Source organism: Oryx dammah, unplaced genomic scaffold (assembly GCF_014754425.2).
Source record: "Oryx dammah isolate SB20612 unplaced genomic scaffold, SCBI_Odam_1.1 HiC_scaffold_24, whole genome shotgun sequence".
NCBI classification, from domain to species: Eukaryota; Metazoa; Chordata; class Mammalia; order Artiodactyla; family Bovidae; genus Oryx; species Oryx dammah.
Genome location: NW_024070208.1, coordinates 26,196,124 through 26,210,376, shown reverse-complemented (window position 1 = coordinate 26,210,376; position 14,253 = coordinate 26,196,124). Strand labels below are relative to the sequence as shown.

Below are 14,253 nucleotides of genomic sequence, written 5' to 3'. Positions count from 1 at the left end.
AGTATTTTTGAATTGTTATATTTTAAAGTCAGTTGTAGGTATTATAAGATTTCTACTTAACCTTTGAATCGTTCGTCACTTTATGTTGCCTTAAATTCAGAAACATATGAGATTTTAAAATTTAGTTATTTAAGGAAAAGTAATGTATTTAAAAGCTGTCTGTTACCCACAGAGTATGAAACACTAAATTCACAGTATTTCAAAACAAATGTAATCTATTTTGGTCATTTTCTCCATTACCTATACTAATTCTATTTCAGAGTATTAAGTCATCTGTAAATATTTCTTGTTTGCTTTTTTTTTTTTTTCTGACAAATGCACATGAATTTTGAGTCTTGTTCACCTAGTGCTTAAATGAAGTAATAAATGTAAAGTGACTGTTTATGGAGTTAATAGACTTTAATGCATGTTTGTTTTTCTTATTTCTGTTTTATCTGTGGGCCATGGTAATTACTTGCAGTTTTGGTGTGAAGCATCACTTTTACCTAACTTAGAAAAAAGGCTTAATAACCATCTATTTATGATTCCTTAAATATAGTCTAATCTGAAAATAGTTTTAGAGGTCATTTAACATTTTTATCCCTATAGGATAATTACCTAGGCTTTTTTGATAGAGCTTTCAAGTTATATGCAGTTCTCCTTCAAAGAAATAAATAAATAACTTATCTCTTTATCCTAACATGATCAATCTTTTTCAGATCTTTTACCATTTCACTGCTATTGTCTGGAATAACTTCATTTTGTCATTGAGCTTTTGAAATTCGGAGCCTCAAATATTGGCTCCCAATTCTGCACTGGAAAAATGAGGTTATTTTTCCAGTACAGAATATTTATTTTTATCTGTTCATGTGTCAAACATTGCATTAGCTTTTTCTGAAGCTGCCATATTGAACTTGAATAAAATCCATGCTTTATGCTCCCTGATTTTTATATCTCCCTTATTTTACTCATATTTCCTGCTCAGGTAGTGATATGTTAGAATTGTATGTGTAGTCCAATAGTAACTTTAATCTGTTATTATTTTTCAGCTATAGTATTTGCAACTCTTGACTTTTTTAGCCAGACATTAAATTATTCTTTTCAAGCTTGTCCTATCTGCATATCTTATAAATATGCATTCTCTGATGTTATAGAAGTAATAGATACTAGTGAAGAGGACAAATAATAAACTTTGTGGCATATTCAGCAAAATTTTAACATTCTCATTTTTTTAAGTTATATTTCAACCTATAAATCAGATGATATTTTTCTGGAGTTTTTTTTTTTTTAATATATACTTAGATAATACTAAGTATATGCTTAGCAAGTTTTAGCAAAAGTTAAATGTCATATGTTTTCCTCCATAAAGAAAATAAAACAGGAATAGTTTCTTATACTCTGAGAACTTATACTTAAAATTTTTTGAGTGTCAAAACTACCTTTTCATTTTATGCAGGATGATAGCAAGCAGGCACAGTTCTTAGCTCTAGCTGTTGTTTACTTCATTTCGGTTCTGATGGTTTCCAAGTATCGTGACATTTTAGAACCCCAGCGAGAGACTGCAAGAACTGGAAGCCAACCAGGTAGAAACATCAGACAAGAAATAAATTCACCAACAAGTACAGGTACTTAATATTTGTCTAATTATTTGAATTTCATCATCACTTATCTCCTTTTTATTTAATTTTTACATCTAGATTTAAACTGGTTGTATTCATAATCATCTCAAGTATTTATAAGTAGGCAGTATATAAATGCCAATTTAATCTTGTTTAATTACACAAAAATGTAGAATATTTGCTATATTCTCATTTTATCAGGGTTTTGGGTTTAGTTTTTCTGTTTATTAGCATAAAAAATTTATGCCACTACTTGATATACAAATAACCCATAAATTTTAAATGTATTATTTTTAACCTTTAAAACATATGATAGTAGGAGGTCCTTATAGAGTACTTCAAAACCAACAGTAAGCCAAACTATAAATCTTTGTAGCCAAATTCAGTAGCATCTTTCTTTCTTTCTTTCTGTCTGCCTTTCTTTCTTTCCATATGTGTAGTTATTTCAGTATCTAAGTATTCAGCCAGAGATTTATAATAAACAAACATACATTCTGAATTTTATACCAAAGTTGCATCAACTAAAGTCAGAAATTTCTAGACAGCAGTGAACCGTTTTGGGTCATGTTGTCTTTCTCATCTATAGAACATGCTTATGTTGTAGGAGTTCATGTATTATCAGCTTTGTTTACTCTTCTTAGAAATAATAAACACATTTTTTGGCAACTAGTATTTTAATATCACAGGATGCCTTTTGTCTATTGCGTTTTCTGCCAGGTGTTTACCTCAAGGTTGTTTCTCTATTGTTTGCAGTGTTGCCTTAGCAGTCCAATGATTATTTCATGTACCACTAGATTAGTTTGTAATGGAAATTATCCTTCCTAAATAAATGCATATGATATATACATTAATTGAATATTTTAAAAAACGAGTAGAAATTGGTGGTCAAATCTCTGCATTCTGTTTTCCATAGTCATATCATATCTCATTTACTTTTTGTTTCTGTGTGGAAATACAGATTATGTTTAATTCTTAATTCTTTATTGTTGCATGCTATATTTATTTTGAATATATAAACGTGGTATTTCTTTATAGTAAAATCTTACTTTTAACTTTTTACTCAACAAATTAAATGTTATCCTAACATTCCAGTTTCTGTGTTTCAACCATTTAAAACACAGAGACTCTATATGTTAATCAACTGTCTCTTCATTTTTAATGCATTCAGTCATGTATGTATAAAGCAAGCAATATTTTAGTGAAACCTTCCAGTTCTGATTTTCTTGTGTGTTTGTATGTCTCTGTGTTTGTTGCTAAAATGACTCTACTTAACAAGTGTGTTATTTCCTTTCCCTTAATACATAACTTCTTTCCTTCCTCCAGAAACACGGTCTTTATTGCTAGTACTGTTTGCATGTTGCAGTGATATAGAATTGTCTTGGATCTTCAGTGGACCATGTTGCAGGTTGTTACATGCTGGCTCAAATTTGATTCCATGATTTTCTCCACAGTTGTGGTCATACCATCTATCCCTCATCCAAGTTTGAACCATGGATTCCTTGCCAAGTTAATTCCTGAGCAGAGCTTTGCCCACTCATTTTACAAAGGTAATATTGACCTCATCTCCTGACCTGTTTGGATATTCTTAAATTTCATCAATTGTTATACAATAACATTCATTAATGTAGTTGTTTATAAACACCTCAGCATACGGCTCAGGTTTCATGGAGGAATAATACGTTGTATTTGTACCTGGCTAAATATTTGTACCTGGCTCTCTATATTGAGAGCAAAATATAGTTTTTATATTTGTATTCCCTTGTATTTCTTTAAGTATCATCTTCAAATTAAGGCTGCCTAATTATATGGATAATAAGATGCATGGTGGTGGCACGCAGAAGTGATCACAGTAAAGCCCTGCCTTGTTAGTGGGACTGAATTAGCTCTAAAATGAAGGCTACTGTAGAATGACAAGCAAAAAGATTTTAAACAAGCCTGAAAAGCATCGTAGTGATCTATAATTATTTAACTTTCTGTCGGAACAAAATTCCAACTCTTTTCAAAGAAATTCAAAAAATTCTTCAAACAATGCTATTATTCAGCATTAAGCATTCAATAAAAATTGTTAGGTGTGCAAAGAAAAAAAAATGTGATGCATAAGCTGGAAACAAAAAAATCAATCAACAGAAGCAAATTCAGAAGGGATACATACATATTGCAGGGTTGTCAGATCAGGGCATTCAAACAGCTATTGTACGTATGTCCAAGATGTTTTTCAATCTAAAGGAAAAATTAACATAATACAGAGAAAAATGAAAGCGTTTTTAAAGAACCAATTGAAAGTTTCAGAAATGAAAAATAAAACAGCCAGAATGATGTCTCTGGTTAAGATTAACATGAGATTATTCTGTGAAGAACAAAGGTGAGCCAAACTCTGCCCAGTACCCCCGACCCAGGATTTTCCTGTGTACACACTCTGCATAATTCCTGGGACAGGGAATATGATGGATTTTATTCTTGTGACTAGTTTATATAGTATATGTTAGCATGCAGATGACTCAAGTAACCTAATCACACGAACCCTGTAAAGGTGAAGAGTTTTCTCTGGCTTGTTTAGAACAGGATGTGAGAGCACCTTGGTGTGAAAGGAATATGACATAAAGAAAGTTCTTTGTTGCTGAGATGGAAGTGACCATGCAGCAAAGACCTGAGATTGCCTTGTAGAAGCTGAGAGTACCTCCTGGGTAACAGTCAGCAAGAAAATGGGGGACTTAAGCCTACAAACATCAACAAACTGAATTCTGCCAATAACAGGAGTAATTTTAGAGAAGGTACCTGAGCTCCAGACGATCACCAGTGTCTTCATCCATCAGCTAATGATATGGAAGACCAACTCATAGAACAAATAAAGCACCAATTGTTTATTATAATTTGAATGCACTGATTTTTTAAAAATAAATCTGCAAATTTGAATACAATGATAATATAAAGGAAAAAAATTCTTTTCAGCTTTTAGTACTTACAAAAAGTATCTAACTCTTGAGTTGTATAAACTAAGAAGGATTAGACTAGATTAGATTGGATTGTCTGGAGTTTGTTTTGTATAGGAGTCTGTTCTAAAAGTTTAACTGCAGTGACTGGAATATACTCTGGAGTAGTTAACCAGATTCAGAAGCCTGCATCAGAATATCTGTGCACTGCTTTCTGTATCTAGAAAGGTTTGCTATGAAACAATTTTAGCTGAACTACACAAAGGTCTTAAGGGTGTTTTAAAATTTTGAATTACTTTAAGGCTGATTTGGTGAATTTCCTCTTCTCTTTATTATGTGATAATATGGAAGGTGATCATAAATGACTATTACTGTATGCTGTCATACAGTGGTTATTAAGAAGAAAAGTTCTGTTGATGATGTTGGAAATGCAAACTCAATTCATAGTATTTTTGCAAAATAAGAAAATAGTTTCATTCCAGTTGTAAATATATAATAGGACTGGCTTCTTTGTCAGACATATAATATTTGTTAAATGAACTCAGTACTTTCAAGCAGAAGAGATTGCAGCATGTATCAGAATAGATTAAAGGACAAAAATAAAAGTTACAATTTTGGTAGTATGTAGTTTCTACAACATTTTCCATAGTTTAGTAATAATTATTTTAATAATATTATTTTATATTTGATAGTTATTACCAGTAAAGTATCTCAATCTTTGAGTGATCTTAATTTTACTCATCTTGAAAAGTTATCTCCATCATTTTATGTATTTGATAGAATGTCTTATATTTTTCATTAAAAGAATATTCATAATTAAAACATTTATGAAAATGGAATCTTTAATTGAAATATATTTATGCTTGATTATAACTGTTCACCTATGCACACACTCTCAGTGAACAACATGGGTAATTTTTGTATTTTTTGCCAGTGTTACCTTCATTCTGATTATATTTATTGAAAATTAAATTTATGTCTATGGAGTCAAATAATACAAGCTATTGTGCTCTATTTTCTGTTTTGAGAAGACTAATCTGGACTATCCTTCAGCTCCTTCACATTTCACTCCCTTTTTTTCCCTCACGATTAAGCCCTTTAGAAAATTCTCAACTAGCTCTTTGGCCTCTCTCTTCTTCATCTTTGATAGTTCTTCAGTTCAAAGCCTTAGCCCTTCTTTGAGTATTGTATAGCTTCTTCATTGGACTTGTCTCTAGTCTGTTACTGATGACAAAATTTTAAGTAACACTAGTATATAAAATAATAATGTAATGAAATATTTATATTTAATATATTATATTCATATAATATGTATTTTCTAATAGAGCCAATATAATGATTTTTCTTTCTAAAAATTTCTAATTCCTATAGTTTTGTGAACAAAGGTAAAATATCTTAATTGTGGCAAGAGTACTCTGGTTCTGACTTTCCTGGATTACTACAATCATCTCTTAAGTGATTTTCTCACCTCTTGTCTTGTTAATCTTTGTTCTTTTTTTTTTTTATAGTTTTGCTGAAGTTCATTTTAAAATATAAATGAGGTTATGTCTCTTTTTAACATAAAACATTTCTCATAACATTTAGAATAAAATATCACAATCTTCCTAACTTCATTTCATGTGTTTCTTGCATTTGCTCACTATGCCACAATCAAACTAACTTGGTTCTTTAATTATGCCAGGACTTTCTTGCCTCGTGATCTTTGTTTGTTCTAAGTTTGGGCTCTCTTCCCTATATTTCATATGACTGGAGAGTACTCATTCTTCAGGCGTCTAGTTAAAGGTCATCGCCTCCTCACAGAAGCTTTCCCTGCTAACATAGCAAAGTAGCTTCCACCCACAGTAACCTTATTTTCTATCATAGCATCTCTTTATTTCCTTTCTTGAATTTATACAGTTTATTTATTTGTTTAATTGTCTATTAGAATGTGTGCTTGAAGAAAGTAATCCCTAATCCTAGCATGACACTTGGAAGTTAATACAGTAAATATTTGTTAAGTAAATGAGTAAGCCAGTGAGAATGCTAAACACTTTTTTTTTAAAGTTGAATACTGATGGTAGACATAAAATATATTTAATTAATAAACACTAAAAACAGAAAATAAATTTTTATTGGTGACATATCCTAGTTGTGATTGAAGTTTTATGGTAATTATTTCACATTAGGTTTGAAACAACATTAATATTTAAGTGAACTTAAACATAAATACATTGTATACTTTTCCTCTAATGATTTATTTTCAGAGAAAAGAAGTATTTTTAATAATTAGGGTATTGTGCTCCTTGTATAAGAATAGACGTATGGCATAAACAGTTGATAAACAGGCTGGAATTTGTATGAGTATCTCATATATGATAAGTATAACTTTTCTAACCAAATTTAAGGAGGAGTATTTGGCAAGTGGTAAGATTAGCAAATGAGGTAGCTAATTGAAAAAAAATTAATTTATATCCTTATTTCGTATATCATGTTAAATGAATTCTGCGTGTATTAAAATTTAAAGCTAAAAAGGAAACTGAACATCATTCAAGAAAATTAAAATTAATATTTTAAATAAGAAAATATGTTTTAAATCATAATGTCAAAATATGAAGGTATAAAAATATGGCTAAAAAGTTTTCTCTCTCTGCATCTCTAAACAAAATTAAAATTATTAACAAAATTAAAAGAAAAAATGCAAACAGGAAAAAATTTATATTTATTGATAAAAGTTAATAAATAAAAGCCTTAGTAAATAAAGAGCTCTTGCAGATAATTAAAACAATGTATCATAGTGATGAAAAAATATAAAAAAAGAAAACTGAACAGTTAACAGAAAGGCAATGTAAGTACAAATAAGGAAGATTTATGTAAATCTACTAATAATCATTATAGCATTGTTAATCAGCTATACTCCTACATAAAACAAAAGATTCAAAAAAAGTAAAAAGTCTACTAATAATCAATACATTTATGTTGAAGCAAAACTATACAATAATTTTCAAATTGGGTAAAATTTTGAAGGGTAAGAATGTAAATCTGCATTTTATATAGCATAAAAATATTCATAATCCTTAACCTACTAATTTTACTCTTAGAATTGTATACAAAGGAAACAATGAAGGATATGCCAACAGTTTATATACAAATAGTTGTACCACTCAGTTTTTATTTAATTAAACCTAGAAATAAAACTAATATTTTTAAATAAATCGTTACATTCAAGTTCTAATAACATGTTGATGTCGGATACACTATATATTTTATATTACTTAGAGGTGAAAATCATGTAATTTTCAGTTACTCCTAGCAAATATTTTTCTAAAACCTCTACTCTTTAAAATAAATGTCTGCTTTCGGTATTAGTAAAGGAAGCCAACAAAAGCCTGCCACCTCTTTTTTTCTTTCGTCTTCTAATTTAATCTTTCTTTCAGTTTACTTTAAGATTTATTCAGTATATATTTGCTGAATAAATAAATTGTTTCCTGTTACATACTAGGTATTGGAGATACATAATAATGGGCACTAAGTTCTTATCTTTATGAAAGTACCATTCTAGTGAAAGAAATAGACTTTTAGAAACCACACAATTAAATAATATAATTGCAAGCTATGTTGTATTCTAAAAAATAAAATCTCACAGTATTATGAGCCTTGGTACATCAGATGTTAAAAAATCTGCCTGCAATGCAGGAGACCTGGGTTCAATCCCTGGGTTGGGAGGATCCCCTTGAGAAGGTAATGGCTACCCACTCCAGTATTCTTGCCTGAGGAATTCCATGGATATAGGAGCCTGAACTTCTACAGTCCATGGGGCCACAAACAGTCAGACACGACTGAGTGACTAACTCTTTCATGAGACCGTACAAAAGAAGAAACCGAATTTAGTTTAGAAATAGAGGAAAACAATAGAATGGGAAAGACTAGATATCTCTTCAAGATAATTAGAGATATCAAGGGAACATTTCATGTAAAAATGTGCACAATAAAGGGCAGAAACACTATGGTCCTAAGAGAAGCAGAAATATTAAAAAGAGGTGGCAAGAATACACAGAAGAACTATACAAAAAAAAGGTCTTAATGTCCCAGACAACCATGATGGTGTGATCACTCACTTAGAGCCAGATATCCTGGAGTGCAAAATCAAGTGGGCCTTAGGAAGCATCACTACGAACAAAGCTAATGGAGGTGATGGAATTCCAGCTGAGCTATTTCAAATCTAAAAGATGATGCTGTGAAAGTGCTGCACTCAATATGGCAGCCAATTTGGAAAACTCAGCAGTAGCCACAACACTGGAAAAGGTCATTTTTCATTCCAGTCCCGAAGAAGGGAAATGCCAAAGAATGTTCAAACTACTGCACATCTGCATGCATCTCACACACTAGCAAAGTAATGCTCAAAATTCTCCAAGTGAGGCTTCAACAGTACCTGAACTGAAATCTTCCAGATGTTCGAGCTGGACTCAGAAAAGGCAGAGGAACCAGAGATCAAATTACCAACATCCATTGGATTATAGGAAAAGCAAGAGAGTTCCGAAGAAACATCTACTTCTGCTTCATCGACTATGCTAAAGCCTTTGACTTTAGCCTTTGTGTGGATTATAACAAACTGTGGAAAATTCTTCAAGAGATGGGAATACCAAGCCATCTTACCTGCCTCCTGAGAAATCTGTATGCAGGTCAAGAAGCAACAGTTAGAACTGGACATGGAACAACAGACTGGTTCCAAATCGGGAAGAGTACATCAAGGCTGTTATATGCAGAGTATACATCATAAGATATGCTTGGCTGGATGAAGTGCAAGCTGGAATCAAGATTGCCAAAAAAAACATTAATAACCTCATTAATAACTGGGTCTTACTGAACTAAAACCAAGGTGTTTTCAAAATGGTATTCCTTTGGAATGCTTTAAGGGAGAATGTTTCCTTCTCTTTCCTAGCTTTTAGAGGCTGCCTATATTTCTATTCCAAAATCACTGCAGATGGAGACTGCAGCCATGAATTAAAAGATGCTTGCTACTTAGAAGAAAAGCTATGACCAACCTAGACAGCATATTAAAAAGCAGAGACATCACTTTGCTAACAAGGGTCCATCTAGTCAAAGCTATGGTTTTTCCAGTAGTCATGTATGGATTTGAGAGTTGGACGATAAAGAAAGCTGAGCTCTTAAGAATTGATGCTTTTGAACTGTGGTGTAGGAGAAGACTGTTGAGAATCCCTTGGACTGCAAGGAGATGCAACCAGTCCATCCTGAAGGAAATCAATCCTGAATATTCATTGGAAAGACTGATGCTGAAGCTGAAGCTCCAATCCTCTGGCCACATGATATGAAGAACTGATTCAGTGGAAAAGACCCTGATGCTGGGAAAGATTGAAGGCGGGAGGAGAAGAGGGTGACAGAGGATGAGATGGTTGGATGGCATCACTGACTCGATGGACATGAGTTTGAGCAAGCTCTGGGAGTTGGTGATGGACAGGGAAGCCTGGCGTGCTGCAGTCCATAGGGTCACGACTGAGCAACTGAACTGACTAAATTTAAGGTTCGAAAAAAGCCTCATGAAAGCAATATTAAGCTTTGAAATGAAGGATGAATATGTGGCTGCGTTTTCTGAGAAATTCCTTGGCATAATTTGGGAATATATGTGAATGGAACACAAGAATGAAGGGAAAGAGAAGCATTCCATGAATTTATATAGATAGGCAGGAACTAAAACATGTAGGGCTTGCAAGATTGTGGTTTTTAAACTAAGCAGAGGATTGTTGCACTAGTTTTCTGTTGCTGCCATAACAAATTACCACAGACTGACCTGAAACAACACAAATTTATTATTTTACATTACTGTATATAAGAAGTCTAACATGGACTTCTAACTGGACTAAAATCACGATGTCCTCAAGACTACATTCCTTTCTGGAGGCTCTCAAGGAAATCCATTTTCTTTGTCTTTTCCAGCTTCCCAAGGCTACTCATATTCTTTGGTTTATGGCCTTCTTCCTTCTCCCTCCATCTTTGAAACCAAGAACAGGGCATCTTTCAGACTGTTCTGGAGGCACATCTTCCTCTGAGCACAGCCAGGAAAGACTTTCTGCTTTGGAGTTTGATTGAGTCCACCTGGGTAATCCAGGATGGTCTCTTCAAAGCCCTCATATTGAATGTAAGGTAATATTCACAGGTTGTGGAGAGTAGAATGTGGATATCATTGGAAGGGAGGGAGCATTGTTCTGCCTATTACAAGTATCATATAGTTTTACAAAGTATTCTGAATACAGTGAGGGAATAGATTAGAAGAGCAGGGAAGGAAACTGACAAAACCAATTGGAGGCTGTTGCTTTCTAGGTAAGAAATGCTGTGGCTTAGAATTAGGGTGGTGGCAGTAGAGATTAAACAGGAAGGTAAATAAGAGACATATTTTGGAAGTAAAATTTGACAGGATATGGTAACAGATTGGATGTGGCACATTAGGGTATGTGATGTTCTCAAAGATAGCACCTGGCTATTTGGAAGATACTGATCTGCATATAAAGGGGCCAAAGCTAGGGAAACTGAAGATTAAAAGAGAATAACTCAGAGTGGTTGGGCTCTGTATTTTCTTTTCTCTTTGGCATTCTGGTTAATTTTTATGCAGTTTACCTCAGTTCAGTTCAGCTCAGTCGTGTCCCACTCTTTGCGACCCCATGAAATGCAGTACGCCAGGCTTCCCTGTCCATCACCAACTCCCGGAGTTTACACAAACTCATGTCCATTGAGTCGATGATGCCATCCGACCATCTCATCCTTCTCATCCCCTTCTCCTGCCTTCAGTCTTTCCCAGCATCAGGGTCTTTTCCAGTGAGTCAGTTCTTTGCATCAGGTGGCCAAAGTATTGGAGTTTCAGCATCAGTCCTTCGAATGAATATTCAGTACTGATTTCCTTTAGGTTAGACTGGTTGGATCTCCTTGCAATCTAAGGGACTCTCAAGTCTTCTCCAACACCGTAGTTCAAAAGCGTCAGTTCTTTGGTGCTCAGCCTTCTTTATAGTCAAACTTTCACATCCATATATGACTACTGGAAAAACCATAGCTTTGACTAGTCGGACCTTTGCTGACAGAGTAATGTCTCTGCTTTTTAATATGCTGTTCAGATTTGTCATGGCTTTTCTTCCAAGGAGCAAGTGTCTTCTAATTTCATGGCTTTAGTCACCATCTGCAGTGATTTTGGAGCCCCCTCAAAAAAAGTCTCTTACTGTTTCCATTGTTTCCCATCTATTTTCCAAGAATTGATGGGACCAGATGTCATGATAATAGTTTTCAAAATGTTGAGTTTTAAGCCAACTTTTTCACTCTCTTTCACTTTCACCAAGAGGCTCTAGTTCTTCTTTGCTTTCTGTCATAAGGGTGGTGTCATCTGTGTATCTGAAGCTATTGATATTTCTCCCAGCAATCTTGATTCCAGCTTGTGCTTTATAAGGCCAGAATTTCACTTGATGTACTCTGCATATAAGTTAAATGAGCAGGGTGACAATGTACAGCTTTGACATACTCCTTTCCTGATTTGGAACCAGTCTTTTGTTCCACATCCTGTTCTAACTGTTGCTGCTTGACCTGCATACAGATTTCTCAGGAGGCAAGTCAGGTGGTCGGGTATTCCCATCTCTTGAAATATTTTCCATAGTTTGTTGTGGTCCACACAGTCAAAGGCTTGGCATAGTCAATAAACCAGAAGTAGATGTGTTTTTGGAACTCTCTTGCTTTGCAATGATCCAACAGATGTTGGCAATTTGATCTCAGGTTGCTCTGCCTTTTCTAAATCCAGCTTGAACATCTGGAAGTTCACCGTTCATATACTGTTGGAGCCTGGCTTGGAGAATTTTGAGCATTACTTTGCTGGTGTGTGAGATGAGTGCAGTTGTTCGATAGTTTGAACATTCTTTGGCATTGCCTTTCTTTGTAAATGGAATGAAAATTGACCTTTTTCAGTTCTGTGGCCCCTGCTGATTTTTCCAAATTTGCTGGCATATTGATTGGAGCACTTTCACAGCATCATCTTTAAGGATTTGATATAGCTCAACTGGAATTCCCTCACCTGCACTAATGTTGTTCGTAGTTATGCTTCCTAAGGCCGACGACTTTGCATTCCAGGATGTCTGGCTCTAGGTGAATGATCACACGATCATGATTATCTGGATCATGAAGATCTTTTGTTGAGTTCTTCTGTGTATTCTTACCACCTCTTCTTAATATCTTCTGCTTCTGTTAGGTCCATACCATTTCTGTCCTTTATTGAGCCCATCTTTGCATGAAATGTTCCCTTGGTGGCTCTCATTTTCTTGAAGAGATCTCTGGTCTTCCCATTCTATTGTTTTCCTCTATTTCTTTGCATTGATCGCTGAGGAAGGCTTTCTTATGTCTCCTTGCTATTCTTTGGAGCTCTGCATTTAAATTGGTGTATCTTTCCTTTTCCCCTTTGCATTTAGAGTCTCTTATTTTCTCAGCTGTTTGTAAGGCCTCCTCAGACAGCCATTTTGCCTTTTTGCATTTTTTTTCCTTTGGGGATGGTCTTGATCCCTGCCTCCTGTACAATGCCATGAATCTCCTTCCATAGTTCTTCAGGTACTCTGTCTATCAGATCTAATCCCGTGAATCTATTTGTCATTTCTACTGTATAATCATAAGGGATTTGTTTTAGGAGCAGTGAGCCCACAAGAGGCTGACCCAGACTTGCCTGTGAGTGTCCAGGAGTCCCTTGGGGAGGCGTGGGTTGGCGGTGGGTGCTGCAGGGTCGGGGGCATGGAGGGTGGCAGTGTGTGCATGGGACCTTTTGAAGGAGGCTGTCATTATCTTCATTGCCTCCACCACAGTTTGGTCTCAGGTCAGACAACAGGGAGGGAACATAGTCCAGCCCATCAACAGAAAATTGGATAAAAGATTTACTGAGCATGGCCCCGCCCATCAGAACAAGACCCAGTTTCCCCTGAGTCAGTCTCTCCCATCAGGAAACTTCTTAAGCCTCTTATCCGTATCCCTCAGAGGACAGACAGATTGAAAACCACAATCACAGAAAACTAATCAAACTGTTCACATGGACCACAGCCTTGTCTAGCTTGATGAAATTATGAACCATGCCCTGTACAGCCACACTCAAGACAGACGCATCATGGAGGAGAGTTCTAGCAAAATGTGGTCCACTGAAGAAGGGAATGACAAACCACTTCGGTATTCTTGTCTTGAGAATCCCATGAACCATATGAATGGCAAAAAGATATGACACTGAAAGATGAGCTCCCCAGCTCGGTAGGTGCCCAATATGCTCCTGGATAAGAGTGGAGAAGTAACTCCAGAAAGAATGAAGAGACAGAGACAAAGCAAAAACAACACCCAGTTGTGGATGTGACTGGTGATGGAAGTAAAGGAATCAGTGAACTACAATAGACTGGAATGGGCGAATTTAACCCAGGTGACTATTTTATCTACTACTGTGGGCAAGAATCCCTTAGAAACAGTGGAGTAGCCCTCGCAGTCAACAGAAGAGTCCGACATGCAGTTCTTGGGTGCAAGCTCGAAAACAACAGAATGGTCTCTGTTTCCAAGGCAAACCATTCAGTATCACACTAGTCCAAGTCTATGCCCCAGCCAGTCATGCTGAAAGAAGCTGAAGTTGAACAGTTCTATCAAGACCCAAAAGACTTTCTAGAACTAACAACCAAAAAAAGATGTCCTTTTCATTATAGGGGACTGGAATGCAAAAGTAGAAAGTCAAGAGATACCTG

The 14,253-nt window shown here is 35.0% G+C and overlaps 1 protein-coding gene across 8 annotated transcripts in view; it reads left to right on the top strand.

The window, feature by feature from the left end:
- NBEA (neurobeachin) overlaps positions 1-14,253 on the top strand; it is a 672,618-nt gene that overhangs the window by 223,644 nt on the left and 434,721 nt on the right. For 7 of the 8 annotated variants that reach the window (XM_040267082.1, XM_040267084.1, XM_040267081.1 and 4 more), the window contains 2 exons: positions 1,436-1,604; positions 3,050-3,145. In XM_040267082.1, coding sequence (XP_040123016.1) covers positions 1,436-1,604; positions 3,050-3,145 — 265 coding nt within the window. The remainder of the gene's footprint in view (positions 1-1,435; positions 1,605-3,049; positions 3,146-14,253) is intronic. The other variant, XM_040267085.1, reaches the window with a different exon arrangement.